This window comes from Talpa occidentalis, unplaced genomic scaffold, assembly GCF_014898055.3.
Source record: "Talpa occidentalis isolate TD23 unplaced genomic scaffold, MPIMG_talOcc4v2.1 talOcc4.9, whole genome shotgun sequence".
In the NCBI taxonomy this organism is placed as follows: Eukaryota; Metazoa; Chordata; class Mammalia; order Eulipotyphla; family Talpidae; genus Talpa; species Talpa occidentalis.
In genome coordinates this window covers 117,234,024-117,258,637 of record NW_023605305.1, presented here as the reverse complement: position 1 = coordinate 117,258,637, position 24,614 = coordinate 117,234,024, and the positions used below count along the sequence as shown (strand labels likewise).

The window sequence follows — 24,614 nt, the reverse complement described above, 5'->3', positions numbered from 1 at the left end:
AATTGAAGAAAATTGACTTCCAATTCATTTTTTTTCTCACCATCATATTTTGGGTAGTTTTATATATATTAAATACATATATTACATACATATGTAAGATATATGCTCGATTTCATGTCTTCTGGGAGTCTCGTAGGACCATGAATTAAGTAAATCTCCAAATACAAACATCTGCTTATCAAATTACATTGGACTATTTTGGATTGAGGCCATTCATATATGTTAACTAGTAAATATTTAGGAAAATATCTATTAGGCAATTTTGGAAACCATCAAAGGTATTCAGAGAGTAGAATGTCAAATTACCTAGGAAAAAAATGTATTTCAATGAAAAAGTAACTATTTACTGTACCACACTATTTCTTTCATTGGCTCTCTGGAAGCTGGGAAATAAGTGAATTTTATGTCCTCCCCAACCTGAGGACTTTTGTAAATCAAATGATTAGACGGGGAGATTCTCCTTTTAGCATATAACGCCACTCTGTTATGTTTGCTAGAGTTTAAGGGTCGATCTAACCAGGGGAGTTTTATATAGGGAGGGTAGTGGAAGAAACTAGCGCTCCCATACTTTTTTGGCATATTTGATGTTTTGAAAGTCAATGTTTTCAGACTTAACATGCTTTTATATGTATGACGATGTTCAGCACCAAATTCAGCGTAGGGATTGGAAAGTTTGCGTCTAGATTTCCCCGTATGACCAACCCTCCATTCCACAAGTTCTACAAACGCCCGTGTCATCCCTCTGTGGCACGAGGTGGTGAGGACAGGGGCAGCTGAGGTGAGGACAGGACAGCACTCCTGTCACCGGGGCAGACAGCTGGGAACTCAGTGCCGAGCCACCTCACAGGGACTTCTGCTGGTACTGAAAAAACTGTGTCTACCCCAGCTGCCGTAACTGCGCACTTACCCAATGACATTTATTGAACACGTTTGTAATTTAAGTCTCATGACCACTTAAAAAAGTCTATGAAATTTCTTTATTATACATCCTCCCCAAGAGAAAGTGCTGCAAGTCAAAACACAAGTGCCAGCTCTTCACATTCAACACAAAACTGATGCTCGAAGTAATGTCATGAAGCGAGAGTCCCTCCATCAATTAAGTTACCATCTAGGATCTTGTCACACTGAGAAAAGGCAATATTGGCTAGCTTTAAAATGTTATTTTGAAACATTTTTGTCATTAAAGTTTTTTTGAAATTGTATCCCTCAAGTAATTGTTATTAAGTTATGCTTTAAGCAGCATACATACATAAAGTGCATTAATTAATGAATACTTGCATTAATATTATGTACATCAATAATGTGCATACTCCCTCCATCAATTCACAAAAGACCTTAAGTTCACTTTGCAACAGAACAAAGACAAGAAGACAGAAGGAAATCCCTGGGGATTTTCGAGCCCTGAGGTTGCTGCTGTGCCCCCACCTGGAGGGCAGTGAGTCCACTTGGCTTCCCATGCAGAAGCGCGTTTCCCACGCAGTCTGCTCCTGCCAGGCAGGTCTTTATGCCACCTGCTGCCCACTGGACCCTCGTCCTGTCCAGAGTCACTGTGGCCATGTGAAACAGGAGCTCCCCAAGCTAAGAGACCCCACAGTTCTCCTGCAGTGAGCGCACTTATTTGATGGGTATTGAAACACAAATATGCACACGAAGCTCACAAACAGCACCTCCTTAATGACATGTTTATAAACAGCTCCTTAGAGAAGAAAGGTATTTCCATTGGGCAACAGGTGAGATTTCTGGAATTGACTGGAAGTCATTGTGGAAAAGAACTAAAGGCTGCCTTGACCCAGACCCTGCAGCTCTGTCCACACAGCACATATACCCCTGAACTACTGATACTCCACATTATTGATGTGCATAATATTAATGCAAGTGTTCATTAATTAATGCACTTTATGTATGTATGCTGCTTAAAGCATAACTTAATAACAATTACTTGAGGGATACAATTTCAAAAAAACTTTAATGACAAAAATGTTTCAAAATAACATTTTAAAGCTAGCCAATATTGCCTTTTCTCAGTGTGGCAAGATCCTAGATGGTAACTTAAGATACCTTAGTAAAGTCCAGTGAAAGGTAAATATGTTTCTTAACTAATAAAGCTGAAGGGTGAAGCACAGGGAGTAAAATAGACTTGCAATGTTCAAAGTGGCACATGACTTTATTTGGAAAATCTTGTAGGGACAATGAACATTATGCTTGTGAAAAACTCTCCAAGGTTGCAAATACAAAACACGAGCATGGCATGGCTGAGCAACCAGACCTCAGGCAGTGATTTCGTCCTCTTGGATCTGTTCCACAGCACCCCAGTGCCCTGGGTCCTCTTCACACTCACCCTGCTCGATTTCCTGGTGGCCCTATACGGCAACACCATAATAATCATCCTCATCTGGGCCGACCCTCTTCTCCACACCCCCATGTACTTTCTGCTCAGCCAGCTGTCCCTCATGGATCTCCTCTACATCTGCACGTTTGTCCCCAAAATGGCCCTGGTCTTTCTGTCTGGGGACCACCGCATCTCCTTCATTGGGTGTAGCTTCCAGATGTTCCTCTTCACCACACTTGCTGGCTCAGAGTACCTTCTGCTGGCGGTCATGGCTTATGACCGCTACGTGGCCATCTGCCAGCCTCTGCGCTACCCCATCCTCATGCGCCCCAAGGTCTGTGTGCTCCTGGTGCTTGTGACCTGGCTGGGTGCCCTGCTCAATTCCTTGATCCATGTGGTCTATACTCTGACACTCCCTTACTGCGCCTCCAGGGAAATCCATCATTTCTTCTGTGAGATCCCAGCCCTCCTCAAAGTGGCCTGTGCTGACACTTCCCAATACGAAAAGGGGATTTATTTTAGTGCTGTGATTTTTTTCATCCCTCCCATCTCAGCCATTCTGTGCTCCTATGGAAGCATACTGTCCACTGTTCTGGGCATGGGATCAGGCCAGGCGCTCCGGAAAACCTTGGCTACTTGCTCTTCTCACATGACTGTGGTGTTGCTCTTCTACGGGGCTGCCATCTTCAAGTACCTTCTGCCAAAGTCCTACCATTCTCCCAAGCAGGACGAAGTGGTCTCTGTGATCTACACCATCATATCACCCATGCTCAACCCCCTCATCTACAGCCTGCGGAACAAGGACGTCAATCAAGCTTTTAGGAAAGTTTTCAGAATATGACAATATAAGGTTTCCTGGTACCCAATGTAAATCCACAATGGCGATGTTGTTTGCTTTGAATGGATAGTACAGGTGTTTATATTCTTTTGCAGCCGATGTCACCATCAGTGTAGACGTGGTTATTAATATGACATGCAAAATATATTTTTATTCCTATGTAATTTTCCACATATGTCAATTTTCAAAGAGTATGTTCAGAGGGAGAAGAGCCATGTCATCTTGAAAATTTTGTCTCTAAAAATTTAGATAGATTCCAAAACTACTGTTGTAAAAATATAATGATTTATTTTAAAACATAGATAGTTTTTATAAATTTCAAAATTTTCTCTTAAAATAGTATACTCTTAAAAATACTAGCTATAATTCACAGACCTGGAATTTTGAATGAAAATTTATTTCTCCATTAAATATATTAATACCATTTTTAACATTTTGGGTTTTCATACTAATAATTAATATGCAATAATAGTTTGGTTTTTGAGTACAACACAGTGATTTGCCTGTGAACTGCTCATTCACACTTCGTTACCCCACACACCACAGAAGGCAACTGTGAGGGTTCATCCTCTTACCTCACTTCAGACGCCACCCACACCCCACGCCCACTTTCATCTGGTAGCCGCCTTTCATTAGTGATCATCTATTCTCTCAACTGTGGGGACACCAGGAGCCTCCCAGTCAAGTGTCAGGTCTGGCCACCAGGGTGCACCTGCCACCGATCACCCACACCCCCACAACAGCCCAGGGGCCGGCCCCCGCCTGCACCCACCCTTGGATGCTCAGCTCTGCAGTCAGGCTTCTACCATTAGTTTTTAAGTTGGTCTTTCTCTGACTCTCAGTTTGGCATCTCTAGATTCTGCACATTACTGGCCCATCTGGTATCTGCCCTTCCCAACTGATGTATTTCTTGTAGTATCATCCCTCTGCTCTGTGTCTCGTTCGCTTTTAGATTTCCAGGTGAGTGAACCCACAGGGCATTTGTCTCTTCCTCTGACTCGCTCCCCCCCCAGGACATCCATGGTGTCACATATGGTGACATTTCAACTTTTTAAAAATTGTGTGAGAGTCTCCCCTTACACAGACATGTACACACACACACACACACACACTCACACACACCATACCACTTCCGTACCCACCCACCCATCGTTGGAACCTCCGTTGGTTCCCGTGTGTGGTGGTGTGAGGAACATAGGTGATCATATATATTTTTTTAATTAGTTTTTTCTTTTCCTTTGGATCAATACCCAGAAGTGGAATAGCTGGATCATATGAATTTTACTGTAATTTCTGAGGAACACGTGTTTTAATATACTGTTCCCCAACAGAGCATGGGGGTCCCCTATCCCCACACCTTTGCTCACACTTGCTGTCCCTTGTCTTCATCACCACGGTACTCCCCCTTATCCAGCCCCATCCTCCCAAGGTCCCCAAGTGGAAGCCTAAAAATCAGATCCTACCAAACTGGACAGCAACTATTTTTCCTAAACATACTCAGCTGTGTGAAAGATTAATGTACAAATTAGGCAAAGTCAGACATTCATAATGAGCAAAGTTAGAAAAGATCGTTGCATTAACTATTGATCTCTAAAAATATCTCACTGTAGGTGAGTGATTTAGAGTTCCTCCAAGGAGCCCTCTCAGGGCTGCTGACCGTGGCAGAAGTCGCAGCCAGTCCTCGGGAGTGATGGGGCAGCTCACGTGGCTTGGAGTGGGACACTGAGCGCCCTCCCCAGCTGGGACACTGGGCGCCCTCTCCTGCACCTGAGCGCCACCTTCATGGCTTCCTTGGCAAAGGCCTATTTGGATCCTTTGCTGTTTTCACACCATAAAATTTAATCTCTGAAATGCGGACATGTGCACCGTAGCTTGTGTCGGCTGCAGGTTCAACTTTAAAGATGTCTACTAGAAACCTCTCTAGTGGGTGAAGCTCAGTGTTTCTAAATGATGACTTCAATACAATCTCACGCTCGTTCACATTATGACAAATCGTAGAAAACCTAAACTGCTGATAACTTTATAAACCTGACAGACACACTCTGACACCATCACTGGCATGGAGTCTACAAGTTTCTTTAGCGAGACTCGTCGGTGTAACTGCCCGTCCTAAAAGTTGTCTTTTATCGCTCCCCATGGCTGTTCCGCCTCCTTCTCCCTAGCGGGGTCTCACTCTTGGCCTATCGTAGACGGAAAAATACGAACATTGTTCAGTGCAAACAGGGAAATGCAGGATCGTGTTTCTTCGGAGAGAATTAAAATCGATGCCCACTTTGTGACTTAAACCCAAGCACTAGGAATTGTCAATCCTGCGCCCATTTCTGGGACTGAAGAGGCACCGCCCGTGCTCTGTGGCATATTGAACGCGTCGCCTTGCTCTGGAAGCACCAACTGTGGAGGCTCCGAAACAGGCCGCTTGTCTCTCACTGTAAACTGTGAGTATGCACCTGAGACACTACCGGCTACGCGTCTCGGGGGCCGCCCCTCTTCGGAGGTGCTTCCCCCCACGCGCACGCGGGACCCGCCCCCGCCGCCTGCCCCCGCCCGACCTGCACCTCCGCGCACAGGGTTGGTGTCTCCAGCTCCTGGGCCTCCTCCAGTCCCGAGCGCGGCCAGGCGGTGCCCCAGAGGCCTCCCCTCCCAGAGGGGCGTCTGCGCACCCCCCCCCCCCGCACACCCCGGGCCGGCTCCGGCACATGTGGGTCGCGCCCGGTGTTGCTGGGTCCGGTTCCGGCCCTTCCTTCTCTGCCCCGGGCGCGGGAGGACCCAGCTCCGTCCTCCTCCACCGTGTCCTTCCCTGGGCCGCGTCCCCGGCGCTCCGGCCCGTCCGCGTCACCAGCGGCCTCGTCCCTCCGCGCGGGCAGCGCGTCCCGTCGCGGGCGGCCACACCCCGCGGTCCCTCCGGGCTGTGCCCGGCTCGGCCGCCCTGACAGCCCCCGGGAGGGCGCCGGGACGCGACCCTCCGAGCAGGTGCCTGGCCTCTCCCGGCGCCCGCCTCGCGGCACCGCGGCCACGCGTGGCCCGGGGTCCTGGGTGCGCCCCTCTGCGCTGAGCGGCGCCGGGCGGGAGGGGTGGCCGGGCCGCCGCGAGGGAGCGGACCTTGGCCCTAGGGAGGCGTCCAGCTCCTCACCAGAGCGCGGGGCTCCCTGCGGGGGGGGGAGGGTGTCTGGCCTGTCTCACACTGGGGTGGCCCCTTCCCCCCTCGCTCCAAGCATCCTCACCACAGATGCGCCTTGCGTCTCGCCAGAGCCGCCTCTGCGCCCGCCAAGGGGTGAGAGGGTTTCTGTCGTTCCTCTCCGGGAAGGGGTCAGTCCCCTGGGCGATCTGAGCTGTGGCCCGAGCCTGCCCCCAGAAAAAGCCCACCGCGGGGTGGCCACGACCCTTGACGTCAGTTTGCACGGCTTCGTGGAGGGTTTATCATATCTGTCTCTCCAGGGAAGGCCCAGAGTCCTCCTTGGGACGTCCTTGTCCGCTTCTGGTCTCCGAGTAATGTGGGCCTCACAGAACGGGTCTGGGGGCGCTCGCTCCTCCTCGGTTTTCAAAATGTGTGAGACACATGTTCAGTGACCTCACAACTGAGAGCCCAGAAATAAACCCACAGGGGAAGGAAAACTAACTGATGACCAGAGAGTCAAAAGCAAACAAGGGAGCAAAGAAGTCTCTTCAAAAATGGTCTGGGAAGGGCCTTCCCGGTGGCGCAGCGGCTGAGCGCTGGGCTGTGAAGCTGCCCGCAGCCTCTGCAGCTCCCGTTCCATCCCCGGCCACCGGGAGAGGGTTCCACATGGCGCACAGACCTCTCCTGCTGCCCGCTGCTCCCCTCAGCAGTGTACTTCGGTCCTTCTGCCTGCTCTGCTCCCCGCTCTGGCGCTGGTGAATTCTCTCACCCTCCCGCGCTTCTGACTGTACCCAGTGCTTGTATAGATAAATAAATAAATCGTCCAAAAAAATGGTTCTGGGAAAAGGCACAGCCACACCCAAAATCACGACACGGCCCAGACAGCTACCTAACACACAGACACGAATTCAAAATGGATTAAAGATTGCTGGAAGACGAAAAACCAAAAACTGCCTCGATGATGTGCTCTTTGTCACAGGCCTTAGAGATGTGTTTCAGGCTCAAATCCAAAGGGCAGGGCAACAAAATCAAAATTAAAAAGGGATCACATCTACTAAAGTGCTTCCGGACAGGAGAAGAAAAGAAACTATGGATAAAATGAAAGGCCCCCTACCAAGTGGGAAAAAGGATTTCCACATCACATCTGACAGGGGGCTCACATCCCGCTCTATGAAGAGCTCCCGCAACCACACGAAGAGAAGACAAGTCAATCAAGACAAGAAAGGAGATAAGAGCCTCTCAGAGGAAGACGCGCAGGCAGGCCACAGGCACAGACAGCAGTGCTGGAATATTCAGCTGTCAGGTGAAGGCTAATCACACAGTGGAAGTATTACCTCGAGGAAGACACTTTGTCATGAGCTGAGGCTACACTCCATAGTGGTGATTGCTCCATTTCATTAGGATTTATCTCTTACTCACTTATAAAGTATTAATTTGTAAAGTGATATTAACAGCCATGCGTGTGTACAAGAAAACACAGTCTGTGTAGCTTTGGTGCCATCTGCGTGTCAGGCACCCCCTGGTGCTCCTGGGGTATACAACAGTGGATAAGGGGGTACAGATTCAAACAGACGAGAAACACGTGTTGGCAAGATGTGAAGAGAAGGGCCCTGCCCAGCACTGAGACTGGGAATGCAGAGACTACACAGCCTATGGAGGCCCCTCAACACTGAGGAAACCCACCTTCGGGCATTTACCCGGCAGAGAGAAAGCACCCCTTCATCAAGCCATGAGGACACCCATCCCCACACACACAAGAGCACACAGGGCAGGCGCATGGGACAGCCCAGAAGGGCCAGAACTGCCACCCACCCGCCCGGCGTCCCGACAAGGGAGCCACCAAAGAGCCCAAAAACGCCAAAACCAAGGGCAAGAGCAACACACACCCAGCAACAGGGGCCTGTGGGCTAGAGCCGATCAAGGGCAGTGTCCATGAGAGCACGGGCCACCCTGGGTTCTCACCTGTGGCACGATTCCAAGAGACCTCAGGCTCTGGGAACCATCAACACAGGGTTTCTCTTACAAACAGGGGAACAAAGAGCTCGCTGTGTCCATAGTACCGCCTTCTCCCAAAGACAGCACCTTCCAGAAGTACAGGCAGAGTTTCAGGTAAAAGGAAACAGAGCTGGACCACACTGGTCAACAGGGATGGTCACCACTGACCAACAGGAGGGATGGGCAGCGCTGGCCAGTAGTGATGGTCACTACTGTCCCAGAGGCGGTATCAGAGACACCCAGTATCCACAGATCTCTGTGAGAGCTTGGACGACGCCAACGACAAGCAGCTCATTGACACACCAGCCCCGCCCGGGCCTTTGGTGCTCCCTTCTTGACATGGAGACACAGGCCCCAGGACCCGTCTATGCAAAGGTCTTCAGCTTCTCTTCCCTCCTCTGAGGTCCCTGCTGGATTCTTCTCTTCTCTTCTCTGCAGCTCCTGGTCCTCCTGTCCTCAGCATAGAACCATCACACTTTAGCCCCCGCCAACCCTGCTTCTGTCCTCTCTCAGGGGGCAACACCCACAAGTCTGATTGGACCATTTTTCGATCCTGTGGCTACTGGACCATTTAGCACTAGTCAGCTCACAAAAGGGCGGTTGCTGGGCCCTGAGGAGCCACGGCCACTACAGGCTTGTGCTGGAGTAGCAAGAGGAGAGACCAGTGGCTCCCGCCACTGAGGTGGGAATCAATGACACCATCACTACACGGGGACTAAGATTCCAGTGACACATGAATGCACAGGGGATGGGGTGTGTGTGTGTGTGTGTGTGTGTGTGTGTGTGTGCGTGTAGATAGGATGGTAGCAATATAGTGGAAAACCTTCAAATATTTTATTAAAAAGCCGAGTGTCATCATATGTGACAGCACGGGTGAGCCTGGAAAGAAAAATGCCAAGGAAATGGGTAAGCAGGAAAAGACAAATACCCATGAGTTCATTTAAAGAAAATTGACAAAGAAAACAAAAGAAGACAGAGAGAAAAAGGGGGGTGACCAGATGGAAGTGGGGTTGAAGAGTGTGAAACAGATGAGGTCAAGAGGCTACATCCTAACAGTTAAGTCAGCATGGGTGGGATGGTGACTGCACTGTGGTCATTTCAACATGTAGTTGAGTGTCTACATGTCACATCCTAAAGTCATGCGATATTTTATGTCAGTTTATTGCTCGAAGAGTTTAGGTCTGGAAAATAAACATTCCAGGCATTAAACAATGTACACCAACACATATAACAGAGCAACAGTTTCACTCTAAATTTCCAAGCCAGGTTTGAGAGAAAGCATCGTTTGGGGAAATGTCTATAAATCTAGAAAGAATAAATACTTTAGAATATCCATGACTGTGACGATACATCTACACGCTCAGTACAGGCAACTGCTTACAGGCATCACGGTTCATGTTTCTGAACACACGCATTTTGAAAATACAATAAATAAGACAACTACAAAGAAGAAATACATTGTAACTGCAAATGAGTAATGAAGATTACAATATATGTCATCATTGACTACAGAAGGTATACATGATAAACATTTTTAAATAATATTACATTTTATTCAGTACACAATTATGGTTTTGTCCTCAATTTCTCAACATAATTGTTCTCTACAGCTCAATGTAAATGAATATAAATACATCTTCTAGTCACTTGGAAAGCAAATGGCAACGCTATTATGGGTTTACAGTAGACACAGTAAACTCCAGTTCCTCACACTCTGAAAACCATCCTAAAAGCTCTAGTGACGTCCTTGTTCTGGAGGCTGTAGATGAGGGGGTTGAGCATGGATGTTATGATGGTGTAGATCACAGAGACCACTTCTTCCTGCTCGGGGGAGTGGTAGGACTTTGGCACAATATACTTGGTAATGGCAGCCCCATAGAAGAGCAACACCACAGTCATGTGAGAAGAGCAAGTAGCCAAGGTTTTCCTGAGTCCCTGGCCTGATGCAAGGCCCAGAACAGTGGACAGGATCCTTCCATAGGAGCCCAGAATGGCTGAGATGGGAAGGATGAAAAAAATTACAGCACTGACATAAATGCCCTTTTCGTACTGTGAAGTGTCAGCACAGACCACTTTCAGGAGCCCTGGGACCTCACAGAAGAAATGATGGATTTCCCTGGAGGCACAGAAGGGGAGTGTCAGAGTATAGACCAAATGGACCAAGGCGTTCCGCAGAGCACACAGCCAGGTCACAAGCACTAAGAGCACACAGACCCCTGGGGCGCATAAGGATGGGGTAGCGCAAAGGCTGGCATGAAAAATGACACAGCGAAGTGAAACTAGCAAGAGTTAAGCAATAACTATGAAAAGAATATTTAATATGCCGGGGCAGGGGTGGGGTTGAGGATGTGAAGCAGGAACTTACAAAAGTATCCCATCAGGCTTACATTAGACATCTCAGCAGAAACCTACTGGCAAGGGGAAAATGGAATGATGTATTCAAACTACTCAATGATTAAAAATTTCCAGTCAGGAATATTATACCCTGCAATACTCTCTTTCAGATTCATGGGAGAAATAAATACCTCTAAGATAAACAAAAGCTGAAGGAATTTGCAAACAATGGATTTCCCCTACAAGCAATGTTTCAGGGAGCATGAATATCTAAATCTACGTGAGGAAAATACACAAAAACTAAGTAAGGATACAAACAGCAAGAATCAGAAAACCAAACATAAAATGGCAGTAGCAAATGCTCACATACCAACAATCACACTACATGGAGAGATAGAACATGCCAATCAAAAGTTACAGCACAGAAGGGGCCTCCCTGGTGGTGCAGCGGTTGAGCGCTGGGTTGCGAAGCTGCCCGCGGCCTCTGCAGCGCCGGTTCGATCCCCAGCTGCTCCCCGGCCATCGGAGGAGGGTCCCGCATGGCGCGCAGACCTCTCCTGCCGCCCGCTGCTCCCCTCAGCAGTGTACTTCGGTCCTTCTGCCTGCTCTGCTCCCCGCTCTGGCTCTGGTGAATTCTCTCACCCTCCCGTGCTTCTGACTGTACCCAGTGCATGTATAAACAAAACAAACAAACAAACAAATAAATAAATAAAACATGCCTCTATAAATAAAAAAAAAAAAAAAAAAAAAAAAAAAGTTACAGCACAGAAGTTTGGATCAGGAAAAAAAATCTGTTTTCTCCAGTAGATCAATCTGTGCTCCAAAGATAAATATAGATTTAAACAGAACGATTAGAAAACAACCATAGAAGAAAAAGGGACCCAAAAGAAGGCAGTGACAGTTGAGTTGTAAAAAGTGATCAAAAGATGGGGTGGACATTATGTAATAATCAAAGAATCAATATATAAGGACAACATTAAACACATCTAAATCTATATGGAGAGGTAGACACCAAAGAAGGAGTACTGAAGTATATAAGTCAGCTGTTAACAAACTTCAAAACAGAAATTGGTCACAACACAACAGAGATAGGGGAATTCCACACCCCACCTACAGTAGTGAACAGATAAATCAGACAAAAAACATCAGCAAGGAAATAATAGCCTAAAGTAAGTAATTAGACCAGATGAGCCTATTAGACATATATAGCATCAAAAAAAATCTGAGTATACCTCCTTCAAATGTGCACGTGGAAACTTCTCCAGGACAGAACACATATCAAATCACAAAATAAATGTCAGTGAAGTCATGAAGCTTGAAATCATATCCATTGAAATCATACCTTTGATCACAATAGTATCAAACTGTGTGGAGATTCCTCAACCTGCTAAAGATGGAGCTTCCATATGATCCAGCAATTCCACTCCTAGGTATTTACCCAAAGGACACAGAATCATTAACTCCAAGGGGCACCTGCACCCCTATATTTATAGCAGCACTATTTACAATAGCTAAGCTATGGAAACAACCCAAATGCCCAAAAATAGATGACTGGACCAAGAAGATGTGGTCCATATACACCATGGAATATTACTCAGCAATCAAAACAGATAAACACATGCAGTTTGCAGCAACATGGATGGAGCTGGAAGGGATCATGCCCAGCAAAATAAGCCAGAAAGAAAAAGAAAAATACCATTTGACACTTAGGTTTTGCCATAATGTGGCTATTGTAAATAGTGTTGCAATGATCATAGAAGTGTATATAGCCCTTCAAATTAGTGTTTGTGTATTCCTTGGGTAGATACCTGAGAATGCAAGTGTGGTGCACTTATGGTGTATGTGTTTTTAATGACTGGAGCAACCTCCATACTGTTTCCGTAGGGACTGAGTCAGTCTTCATTCCCACCTTCAGTGTATGTAAATTAGGACTGCCACTATTGTGTTGAACAGCAGAGGTGACAGTGGCCATCCTTGTCATGTACCAGGTCTTACAGGAAAATCTTTTAGTGTCGCACCATTGAGTATGGTGCTAACTGTGCATTTGAATACATGGCCCTTATTATAGTGAGGCATGTTCTTTCTATCCCCTTTGTACTAAGAGTTTTTAACATAAAAGATGTTGGATCTTGCTAAATGCCTCCCCGTCTGTTGAAATGATCATATGTATTTTGTCTTTCCTTTTGTCAATATCCGCTATTCATTAGAGTAATAGCAAAATATTTCCATGTCATTCTGTTAATATCTCACTGCATCTTATTTATAAGTTAATCTTTAACATAGCTATGTATGTTCAGGAAAATATGGCTTATATAGGTTTGGTACAATCTGAGCTCCAGGCACCAACAGGGCATACTAGGATGATTCTTCTGCAGAGAAGGGGGAGAGCACTAAAATGAAAAAAAAAAAAAAAAGAAATATCAAGTGCTGGCAAAAAAAATGTGTAGAAAAGGTGACACCCCTGCACTGTTGCTGGAAATGTATAGAAACACTAATGGAGTTCCCACAAAAATTAAAGCTACCATATGACCCAGCAACTCCACTTCTGCATATTTATCCAAAGGAAAAGAAAACACTGATTCACCTATGTTCATCACACCAGCACACACAATGGGAACAAACTAAGGGTCCAATGATAGATGGGTGGACAACAGAGGAGGGGGGTGTGTCTGTCTCTGTGTGTGTGTGTGTGAGTGTGTTTGTATAATGGAAAACCCTCAAACAATTTTTGACAAGATGGAAGGTCGTCATATGTGAAAAGATGGAAGGTCATCCATATGGATGGATGTGTAGGGAATAATGCCAAGGAAAATAAGCCAAACCGAAAAACACAAATACCTTATCAGTTTACGCACATAGAAATGTGAAAGCAAATAAGACACAGAGAAAGAAAGACAGTCACAGGAGGAGTGGGTGTGGGGTTGTGGTAAGAAACATGAGGGGTCAGAGAGGCAACACCCTAAAAGTTAACTTGCTCTGATGCACTGTAATTACTTCACAAGGGATATGAATATACATCATTAAGTTGTATTCCTGAAATACAAATAATACTTTGTAATTTATTACTAAAACTAGAAATTCAACAACATTAAATATTGTACATTAACACATATCATGTAGAAATAAATTTTCACTCCGAAGTTCTGGGTCAATTTTTACAGCAAGCATTGTTTTGGGAAATATCTTAAAATTAAGAACAATTAAGTACTTAAATTAAGTACTTTAAAACACACATTATATCACTTACAATGACAGATTTCAAATACATGTAGTCCTTATGCAGACATTTGCTAAAGGGCATCACAGTTCCTCTTTCTAAAGATGTGCATTTTGAAAATACAGTAAATATGATAATCACGTATGAAAAGTATTTTATCTATTAAATGAATTTTCTAATACCTGGAGTTACTGATGGCAATATTTCCCAGGATAAATGTAAACGAATAATAGGTTATATTTCATCATTAGGTACACAGCTATAAGATTTTGTCCTCTATTTTTCAACGTATCTATTTTCTACAGTTAAATGTAAATGAACGTATAAATGCATTTTCTGTTCTATTAAATTTCAAAGTAAATGGCAACATATTATGTGTTTATATTAGAAACAAGAAAACTCCACGTTTGTCACACTCTGAAAACTTTCCTAAAAGCTCTAGTGACGTCCTTGTTCCGTAGGCTGTAGATGAGGGGGTTGAGCATGGGTGTTATGATGGTGTAGATCACAGAGACCACTTCTTCCTGCTCGGGGGAGTGGTAGGACTTTGGCACAATATACTTGGTAATGGCAGCCCCATAGAAGAGCAACACCACAGTCATGTGAGATGAGCAAGTAGCCAAGGTTTTCCTGAGTCCCTGGCCTGATCCCATGCCCAGAACAGTGGACAGTATGCTTCCATATGAGCCCAGAATGGCTGAGAAGGGAGGTAGGAGAAAAATTACAGCACTGACATAAATACTCTTTTCGTATTGGGAAGTGTCAGCACAGGCCACTTTCAGGAGTGCTGGGATCTCACAGAAGAAATGATGGATTTCCCTGGAGGCACAGAAGGGGAGTGTCAGAGTATACACCACATGGATCAAGGCATTCAGCAGAGCACACAACCAGGTCACAAGCACCAGGAGCACACAGACCCTGGGGCGCATGAGGATGGGGTAGCGCAAAGGCTGGCAGATGGCCATGTAGCGGTCATAAGCCATCACCGCCAGCAGCAGGCACTCTGCACCAACAAGGGCATAGAAAAGGAACATCTGGAAGCTACACCCACCAAAGGAGATGCGGTGGTCCCCAGACAGAAAGACCACTGCCATTTTGGGGACAAACGTGCAGATGTAGAGGAGATCCATGAGGGACAGCTGGCTGAGCAGAAAGTACATGGGGGTGTGGAGAAGAGGGTCAGCCCAGATGAGGATGATTATTATGGTGTTGCCCAACAGGGCCACCAGGAGATCCAGCACCGTGAGTGTGAACAGGACCCAAGGCACGCGGGTGCCGTGGAACAGATCCAAGAGGACGAAATCACTGCCTGAGGTCTGATTGCTCAGCCATGCCATGCTCATGCTCCTATTTGGCAATTTGTGAATTTTTTTCCAAAAACATATTCTTCACAGTCTATAATAAAATTTACCAAATAAAATCATATACTGCTTTCTGATAGCTCAAATCCATTTATTTCCAAACCTATCATCTTGTTCCTTCAGGAAAATAATATATGTGTCTTTCACTAACTGTCTTAGAGACCACACAAGACTCTTCCACACACAAAACAGGTCCTGTGTGCTATTTTTGGATCAGTTGTTTAGTCTTCTGTCTTATCCGTCGTATGGAGTATGTACAGACAAAGTGAATGAGACTCCAGGGTCAGAATAAAGGCAAACAATCATCTATTATTTCTTTTCCACAATGACTTCAAATTAAATCTAGATATGTCACATGTTGGAAAAAGGAAATAATTTTTTTCTCTGAAGATTCATTTCACAAACATGTAATTAAATAGGACTTTTCCATGAAGCTGCACGGTTATATTGAGTCTTACAGATCTCGTCAAAAAGCAAGTGGCCTGAGGAGGAGAATATGGAAGACTAAAGCATGCAGACCTGGACACAGTGACTCTGGAAAGGAAGGAGGCCCAATGATCAGCAGCTGGCACAAAGACATGCCTGGCGGGAGCAGACTGAGCGTGGGAAATGCGCTTCTGCGCAGGAAGCAAAGTGGACTCACTGCCCTACAGATGGGGGAGCAGCAGCAACGAAAGGATAGAAGATCCCCAGGGATTTCCGTTCTCCTTTATTTTCTTTCCTTCATGTCTTACTCCAACATGAACTTAAAGCAACTTCTGAAGTGACCAGGACAGGAGAAAGCACAGTTTCCTGAGCTTATTGTGGGCTTCAATTCTGTGCTGAATGAAAATATTCAGGTTGTAATGCTGACTAACTACTTTTTCTCCTAAAAATATGTAAAATAAAGAACTTTCATGTATTGTAAGTTATAATGAGAACGCAAAAAATCTTAACATTAAAACATCATTGTATTAATCAGTGCAGAAAGCAGCTATTACAAGCGGAGTCAGTGCTGTTCAAAAACATCCAAAGCCCCTTGTGAGGTGCCACGTAACTGAATATACAAAACTCTAACACACAGGACAGAAATGACACCTGCTGTCCCTGCCCACATACACAGCGCCCACAGAGAGATGAAATGGAGGTCAGTGAGACCTGGCGTGCAATCATGTGGACTATGTGGGGGAATCCATACATGAACAATCCACAATCCCCACATTGAATTTGGTAGATTTAATATTATCATACATACAGTAGCACGCATTTCATTTAAATAAATAAAGGTACGCATGGCATTTTAAAAATTAAATACCTTTTACAACATCAAATACACCAGACAAAGTGGGGGTTGTTCCAAGGTCCTTCATTACCACACCACATACAAAATTCACCTCTTTCCTCAGCCTTTCCATTCCCAGGGAAATGAACAGCATACAGTGAGAATTAAAAGAGAACCGTACAGTCTGCCACCCCACAAAGACATTCATGGAGCCTGAAATTTTCCTTATTTCTAAGAACACAGGGCAGTCACTAGCTTCTCAGCCTCCAGAGAGAGCTAAGGAATGATTCCATTTTATAACTTAATTTTGTACTGATATATTAAAATGAACTTTATAAGGAACTTAACATGCCACTTTTTCTAAATACATTTCATTGGCCTCCAAAAACACCGATAAATTATTTCCAAAAGAGGTTCCTGACAGTTCATGCAATGTTTGTATTTTGATGTTTACTTAAATTATGCTACACATCAAAAAGGAACATACACATGTAGATATAGATGCATCTATGTACGTGTGCTTGTGTACAGAGTCCCATGAAATACTACCAACGAGAAAATTAACTGGTAGTCAACTCAATTACATCCTGAAAATGATCTCTTTTAATTCAGGATATGGCTAGCAATGAAACCAACAAGTAGCATGTGTTTAGAGAAAATCACGGGGTAAGCACATATAATTCTATGCAAATACAACATGTTCAGTCCCTTGAGTGTTGAAAATGTCTTTCAGGTAAGACTATGAACTTGGAGAGAGACAGCTGGTATTACACATTATGTGTCTTTCTTACATAAAAGTGGCCACTCCCTGAAACTTGGAGTTAACAAATTGTGCCATTTGACAATAAAATGAAATAGATTAACGAGTCTTCAATCAGAAATTGCCTTCTTATATAATATTTAACAAATAATGGTTTTAATTACACTAAACTGCTTATTTTGAGGACATAAAACGTGAATATTTGTTAGATGTGTAAATAATTTTAATAGATAGGATTTTCAAGATTTTCCATGAAGGACAGGCATTATATATTAATCAGCTTGGAAGGGGAACACACCTCTTCACACATTTCAGAGAAAAACACTCCTACTTACTCACAAGAACAAAATCAATGCTGCTCATGAAGTGTTGTTGATACACTTCAAACTTCTTCCAGGATCAGAATCACAAAGCCTGCCCAAACGAGAGGATAAATACCTTGAAGCCAATGCTTCAAAAGTCCAGGGTCAATGTGTCGTTGCACACTCAGCCATCAGATATACCGTCTCCAACTTCACTCGGTCCCTGAGGCAATTGTGTAGTAATTATCGTACCGTCCTTCATGACCCTGAAGTACTGGTTATGGCTACTTCATAACTGTTCAGCCTCTCCCTCAGGGAATACACTTTTCAAAAATGATGTGTGCTCAAAAAATTGAACAAATATCAATTTTAAAACAAAGATACATAAAAGTGTTGCTATTTCAAAAATTAAGCTATAAAAAATTTTACACTTTTTAACTTGTTATTCTGTAAAAATACTTTTATAGATTTTTGGCCATTCACACAAGCTGAGGTGGAAATGCTGCAAGGTGAAGGTGGGCCAACGGAAAGGGAAAAGCCCTGTGACTGCAGTCTTCGCAAGGAAGGTGCGTGGCTGGTGGAGGGAACCTCATTCATTTGGACAGGGGCCAGGAGCCACACCAGGTCCTCAAGATGAAGAGGGATGAAAGGTTCCCTCCTGCCTGGTGAAACAGCACAGAGCATTCTCTTTGAAGCAAAGGCAAACACTTTGGGAGAAACACTCAGGTGAAGCCTTTCACCTGAGCCTTAGCCCAGATGACAGAAGGATGTTTCCCCAACAACAACTCAGTACACTTTGCTCATTCACCTCAGGAATGGGGAAGACTACGACACACTTTTGAAGGTCACACTTGGAGACACAACGCCTATGAATGCCTAACATTATACCTAAGATTATAGGCTCAACTCCACACACATACCACATCACTATAGCTATAGAACTCTACTATTGTAACAGTGTATCATACGCAAAAATGTGGAAGATATAGAATATATATAAGGAGGAGTTCTTATAGAAACATGCAGACACATGTGTGGGAACTATATGTGTTTGAATGTGGGGGAACCAAGAACTATGGAAACTTTAAACTCAGCTCAACTTCATTCAGATTACACAAAATAGCACAATCAAGGCCTGAGCTCAGTCTCTATTACCTACAACATCGTATCTCTTATTTAACAGAATATTACAAAGGTGGCCATAGCATTAGAAGCAGAGCCAGAGAGCATACAGATTTCAATTATCACAGAAGGAATTAAAGCAACTATGAATAATATGCTCATGAATCAAATGGATGAATTATACAATGAAAATGTTGTCTTTGCAAGTGAACATGGAAATTGTAAGAAAGAACAAACATGAAGTCCACACTTGAAAAAATGCTTCAATTTAAAAATATCCTAATACAAATAAAAAGCCTTAGATGGAAACACAGTCAACTCATAAACTGAGAAAAGAAATCAACCAGCTTGAACTTATATCATACAAGATTTCACAAAGAGCAAAAAATAAATAAAAATTGGGAAAATCATAACAACCAAGAAACATGGGATGACTTCAAATGTATAGCACATGCATCATTGCAATACCACAATGAGAAAGAATAAATGAAAATGAATAAATACTTGGGGAAAAAAAGCCAAGATGTCCTGAAATAAACACCAAAACACAGTCCAGAAAGCTCCAAGGACTCATAGGAGGAAACATAGCAAAACATTGCAATCTAAGAATATAATGTTCAAAAAAACATTGAAAGACAATGAAGATAATGTCTTCAAAGGAACTAAGCAAGTATATAGCCTCAGTACAGTGACAAGGAAAAGACATACAGGTTTCTAATTAAAAACCATGCAGGGTCTTCACTGAAGGCTTAGGAGTTAAGTCTCCAGGCTAACACCACTACAGCCTGAGTTCTATCCCCAGCCAGGGAGCTAACCCACATATGGCACAGCAGATCTCTTTTGTTTTGCCAGCTGCTACCCTTAGCAATGTATTTCAGGAAATCTGCCATCTCTGCTCCCCAATCTCTCACTAGTGAAACAACTAAAGAAACAAACAAACAAACCATGCAGTAAGAAAGCAGTGAGGTGAAATATTTCAAGTGGTAAAATTATTAACTAATCGATTTCTCTAGAACTTTATATGCTTCATTATCAATCATAATTATGGGAAAAGGTAAAACATGCAGACAACCTAGGAGTATGAAACAGACCTGAGTTGTGCCACAAATAGTCTGCATTTACACATGAAGTGCTCTATTATGTTTTTTAATAATAACGTATATAGGGCCTCCCTGGTGGCACAAGGGGCTAAGCGTCAGCACTATGAAGCAAACCTCAGCTGCAGCAGGAGTTTGATCCCAGACCAGGGAGGTGACCCACATATGCAGCACACCTTTCCTATCATGCCCACTGTTCTACTCAGCAGTGTATTTCAACCTGTTGTGCTCCCCACTCTGTCTCTGGTGAATCCTCTCAGCCCACGCACCTCTGGCCTCTACCCCAGTTCTTGTATGCATAAATCAATAAATAGTTTTAAATAAAATAATAATGTATGTAGCTTAGGACTATTTAGTTTCCTATTAATTCGAGTAAAATTACATAAAATTTCTAAGGCACCATTAGAAAAATATATAAAGTTCAATATACTTGTTAAGGGAGGAGATTATAAAAATGAATCCATAACCAAATTCATTGCACCTAACATATATATAAAACAAATATTAACTGATGGTTAGGGAAAATAACACAGAATATAACAGTAGAGAACTGCAATGCCACACATTCAACAAAGGATAGACAATCCAGAAAGAAAATCACAAAGAAAACATTACACATAGACTACATTACACAAGACAGCCAATCAAATATTGAGTAGACACATTCTTCCCACTTACACACAGAACATTCCCCATTGCTGATTACATATCAGCCCAGAAGACATTTCATAGAAAATATGTAAAGACAAATATATTCACACATCTTTCCCAAAAAAAAAATATGAACTAGAAATCAATTACTAGATCAATACTTAAAATTCACAAATATGTGGGCCTCCCGGTGGCGCAGTGGTTGAGCGCTGGGTTGCAAAGTTGCCCGCGGCCTCTGCGGCGCAGGTTCGATCCCCAGCTGCTCCCCGGCCACCTGAGGAGGGTCCCACATGGTGCGCAGACCTCTCCTGCCGCCTGCTGCTCCCCTCAGCAGTGTATTTTGTCAGTCTACCTGCTCTGCTCCCCGCTTTGCCTCAGGTGAATTCTCTCACCCACCCGCACTTCTGACTGTACCCAGTGCTTGTATAAAAAATTAAAAAAAAAAAAAATCTAAAAAAAAAATTTAAAAAAAATTCACAAATATGTGAATATTAAACAATTATGGCCTGAATAACCACTGATCAAAGAAGAAATCTATAGAGAATGATAAAATACTTGACACTATTGAAAATGGGAACACAACATATGAAAACTCGACATGCAGTCAAAGTAAATATAGACAAGTTTATGACAATACACATATCCATTAGGGAAAAGGAAAGGATTCAACATTTAAACATCTGAAAAACAACCTAACATAAAATTCAAAATTTGGGGGGAAATGGGAGGAACAACAGTCCAAAATTCATAGAAGGAAGAGAATAACTAATGTACAAGAAAACAAACATGAATAAAAGACTAGAAAGCCAACAGAAAAGTACCATGTAACTAAAAGTTAGGTTTTAGGACAGAAATAAACTGATAATTTTGGTAGTCAAAATGACAGAGAAAGGGAGAAGGCTGGAATGAAAATATCAGAAATGAAAGACAAAAAATTAGAAGAAATAATAAGAAACAAAGAGGGCCATGTGTATTATGACGCTCGTATAATAAGAAATTGAACAAACTAGATAAGAACAGAAGGATCAGAAGTACCATAAACATAACCAGCTCAACATCAACTCATCCAGACAAATGCTGGAACCTCCAAGCCTGCAAGCAACTACATAATAGATCTGAGCACTTGCAGAAGCCACAAAAGGCCTGAAAAAAAAGAAAGGTAGGAATTAAGAAAGAAAGGTAAAATAAAACCATAGCAGGGACACCCTGGTGGTATAGGGAATTAAGACGCAACCTATGAAGCTGTCCGCAGCTGCAGCAGGAGTTTGATCCCTGGCCAGAGAGCAACCCACATGGCACAGCAGACCTCTCCTAACTCCTGCTACTCTCCTCAGCAGTGTATTTCAGTCAGTCTGCCTGTTCTGCTCCCACTCTATCTCTGGTGGATTATCCCACCCCCTACGCCTCTGGCCTATACCCCAGTTCTTGTATGCATACATAAATAAATCTTAAAAAATAAATAAATAAAACCATAGCATCAACTGTAGGATAAGTCAAATAACTTAATCTCCTAAGATACTAATAAAAATATTAAAGGTAACAATAAAATATGGAGAACGCAAACAGAATATGGGCAGACAAACATATATAACACATCGATACAAGAATCCAAGGGTATATGACATCACAAGATTAGAACTACTACTCAGGGTCTAAATGAAAAAGATATAAGACAGAGATTTCAGAATTATAATAAACTGAAAGAGACAGAAGAAAACTCAGAAAGCAAAATAATAAAAGCAACTCCAAAAGGCAAGTCAAAGTAATACAAGAGGACTCAGAAGACCTACTCAAATAGTTACACTAAATTCAGAAGAACAAAGAAATGAGCTCACAAAAAATTCAATGAACTCAGTGTGGGAATTCAAACTTTATAAGAAAATAACAGCAATTCATGATGTAAAGGGCTCAATAAATTAAACCAAGAACACTCCAAAAACTATGTAAGTAGAATAGATAAAAGTCAGGACTTAATCAGTCATTTAAGCAGTAATGCACTAGGCACCTAGTGCAGAAGAAAAGAGAAAAACAAGATATAAAAAAAAATGATGAAGAGGCAATTCAAGAGACAGCTGACACCATTAAGAAAGCCAACATAGGAATAATGAACTTCCCAGTAAAGGAGGAGACAAAGGGAAGCACAAAGGGTCTGTTTGGGGGAGTAGTAGAGGAAAACATCCCACATCCAGGAAAGGAATTAAATACTCCACTCCATGAAACTAAATGAACAGCTGATTAGCTACATTAACAAGATCTACAAAAAAACACAGCAAAGTGAAACTAGCAAGAGTTAAACAACTATGAAAAGAATATTTAATGTGGCTGGGGAGGCAGGTGGGAGCAGGAGAGCAGGTAACTTACAAAAGTACACCCATCATGCAAACTGGTCCACCCACTATGGAGAGCTGTGTGGAGATTTCTGGACCTACTAAACATAGAGCTTCTACATGATCCAGCAATTCCACTCCTAGGTATTTACCCAAAGGACACAGAAACATCAATTCCAAAGAGCACCTGCACCCCTATGTTTATAGCAGCACTGTTTACAATAGCTAAGCTTTAGAAACAACCCAAATGCCCAAAAATAGATGCCTGGGTCAAGAAGATGTGGTCCATATACACCGGAATATTACTCAGCATTCAAAAAAGATAAACACATGCAATTTGCAGCACCATGGATGGCGCTGGAAGGGATCATGCTTGGTGAAATAAGCCAGAAAGAAAAAGAAAAATACCGGATGGTCTCACCCATAGCAGGAATCTAGAAAACTTAAATAAGGGACCAGGAAAATGAATAAATATAAGAAAGTGAAAATCAAAATCAACAAAAAACTATGAACCAGAGACACTCTATGGGGGGTAGGGTCGGGAGGGGAGGTATTGGGGTCAAAATAAGGGGTTTGCAATTGTATGGGGAATATAAAAATAAAATTTATTATAAAAAAAATAAATGAAAAATAAAAAAATAAAAAATTTGTTAGATGAGAAAACAGAAAAAAAAAAAGGAACAAAAGTCCTCCCATCAGGCTTACATTAGGCTCTCAGCAGAAACCTACTGGCAAGGGGAAAATGGAATGATGTATTCAAACTACTCAATGATTAAAAACTTCCAGCCAGATATTATACCCTGCAATACTCGCTTTCAGATTCATGGGAGAAGTAAATACCTCTAAGACAAACAAAAGCTGAAGGAATTTGTAAACAACAGATTTCCCCTACAAGAAATGTTTCAGGGAGCACAAATATCTAAATCTCTGTGAAGAAAAAACACAAAAACTAAATAAGGATACAAACAGCAAGAATCAAAAAAATGAAACAAAAAATAGCAATAGTAAATGCTCACATGCCAACAATTACATTACTTATAGAGACAAAACCAGTCAATTGAAAGGTTAAGAGCAGTTATTGGTGGCCAGGGGGGTGGGGAACCATCTTTCTGCTTTCTCCCGTGGGTCAATCTGTGCTCCAATATAAATACAGATTTATACAGAATGGTTAGAAAACAACCATAGGAGAAAAAGGGACCCAAAAGAAGGCAGTGACAGCTATACTTACAGTTGTAAAAAGCAATCAAAAGACAGGGTGGACATTATATAATGATCAAGGAATCAATATATAAGGACAACATAAAACACATCTAAATCTACATGGATAGGTAGACACCAAAGAAGGAGTACTGAAGTATATAAGTCAACTGTTAACAAACTTCAAAACAGAAATTGGTCATAACACAACAGAGGTAGGGGAATTCCACACCCCACTTACAGTAGTGAACAGATAAATCAGACAAAAAACATCAACAAGGAAACAGTAGCCTAAAGTAAGTAATTAGACCAGATTGGCCTATTAGGCATTTATAGCATCAAAAAAATCTGAGTATACCTCCTTCAAATGTGCACGAGGAACCTTCTCCAGGACAGAACACATATCGAATCACAAAATAAATGTCAATGAAATCATGAAGATTGAAATCATATCAGTTGAAATCCTACCAGATCACAATGGTATCAAAATAAAAATCAAACACAAAAACAGGGAAAAAAACTCCAACATGTGGACACTGAAAAACACACTACTGGACCGTGATGAGGTTAATGAAGAAACCAAAAAAGATATTTAAAAGTATGAAAGCAAAGACACAATGTATCAGAACCTTTGGGATACAACATAAGCTGTTCTAAGTGGAAAAGTGTGTAGCAACACAGGCTTACAACAAGAAACAAGAAGATCTC

The 24,614-nt window shown here is 42.8% G+C and overlaps 3 protein-coding genes across 3 annotated transcripts in view; 1 reads left to right on the top strand and 2 right to left on the bottom strand.

The window, feature by feature from the left end:
- The window catches only part of LOC119236022 (olfactory receptor 2T27-like), a 292,093-nt gene that overhangs the window by 149,582 nt on the left and 117,897 nt on the right, over positions 1–24,614 (bottom strand). The gene's annotated exons all lie outside the window — the stretch shown is intronic.
- On the top strand, positions 2,244–3,170 carry LOC119236932 (olfactory receptor 2T27-like). Its single transcript, XM_037500863.1, has one exon. The coding sequence runs from the start codon at positions 2,244–2,246 to the stop codon at positions 3,168–3,170; it is 927 nt and encodes a 308-aa protein (XP_037356760.1).
- Positions 14,234–15,171, bottom strand: LOC119236931 (olfactory receptor 2T27-like). The gene has a single exon (XM_037500862.1). The coding sequence runs from the start codon at positions 15,169–15,171 to the stop codon at positions 14,239–14,241; it is 933 nt and encodes a 310-aa protein (XP_037356759.1). The 3' UTR covers positions 14,234–14,238.

Bases quoted from the DNA above. Each gene is read 5' to 3' on its own strand.
- LOC119236932 (XM_037500863.1), top strand. From the start codon at position 2,244: ATGGCATGGCTGAGCAACCAGACCTCAGGCAGTGATTTCGTCCTCTTG.
- LOC119236931 (XM_037500862.1), bottom strand. From the start codon at position 15,171: ATGAGCATGGCATGGCTGAGCAATCAGACCTCAGGCAGTGATTTCGTC.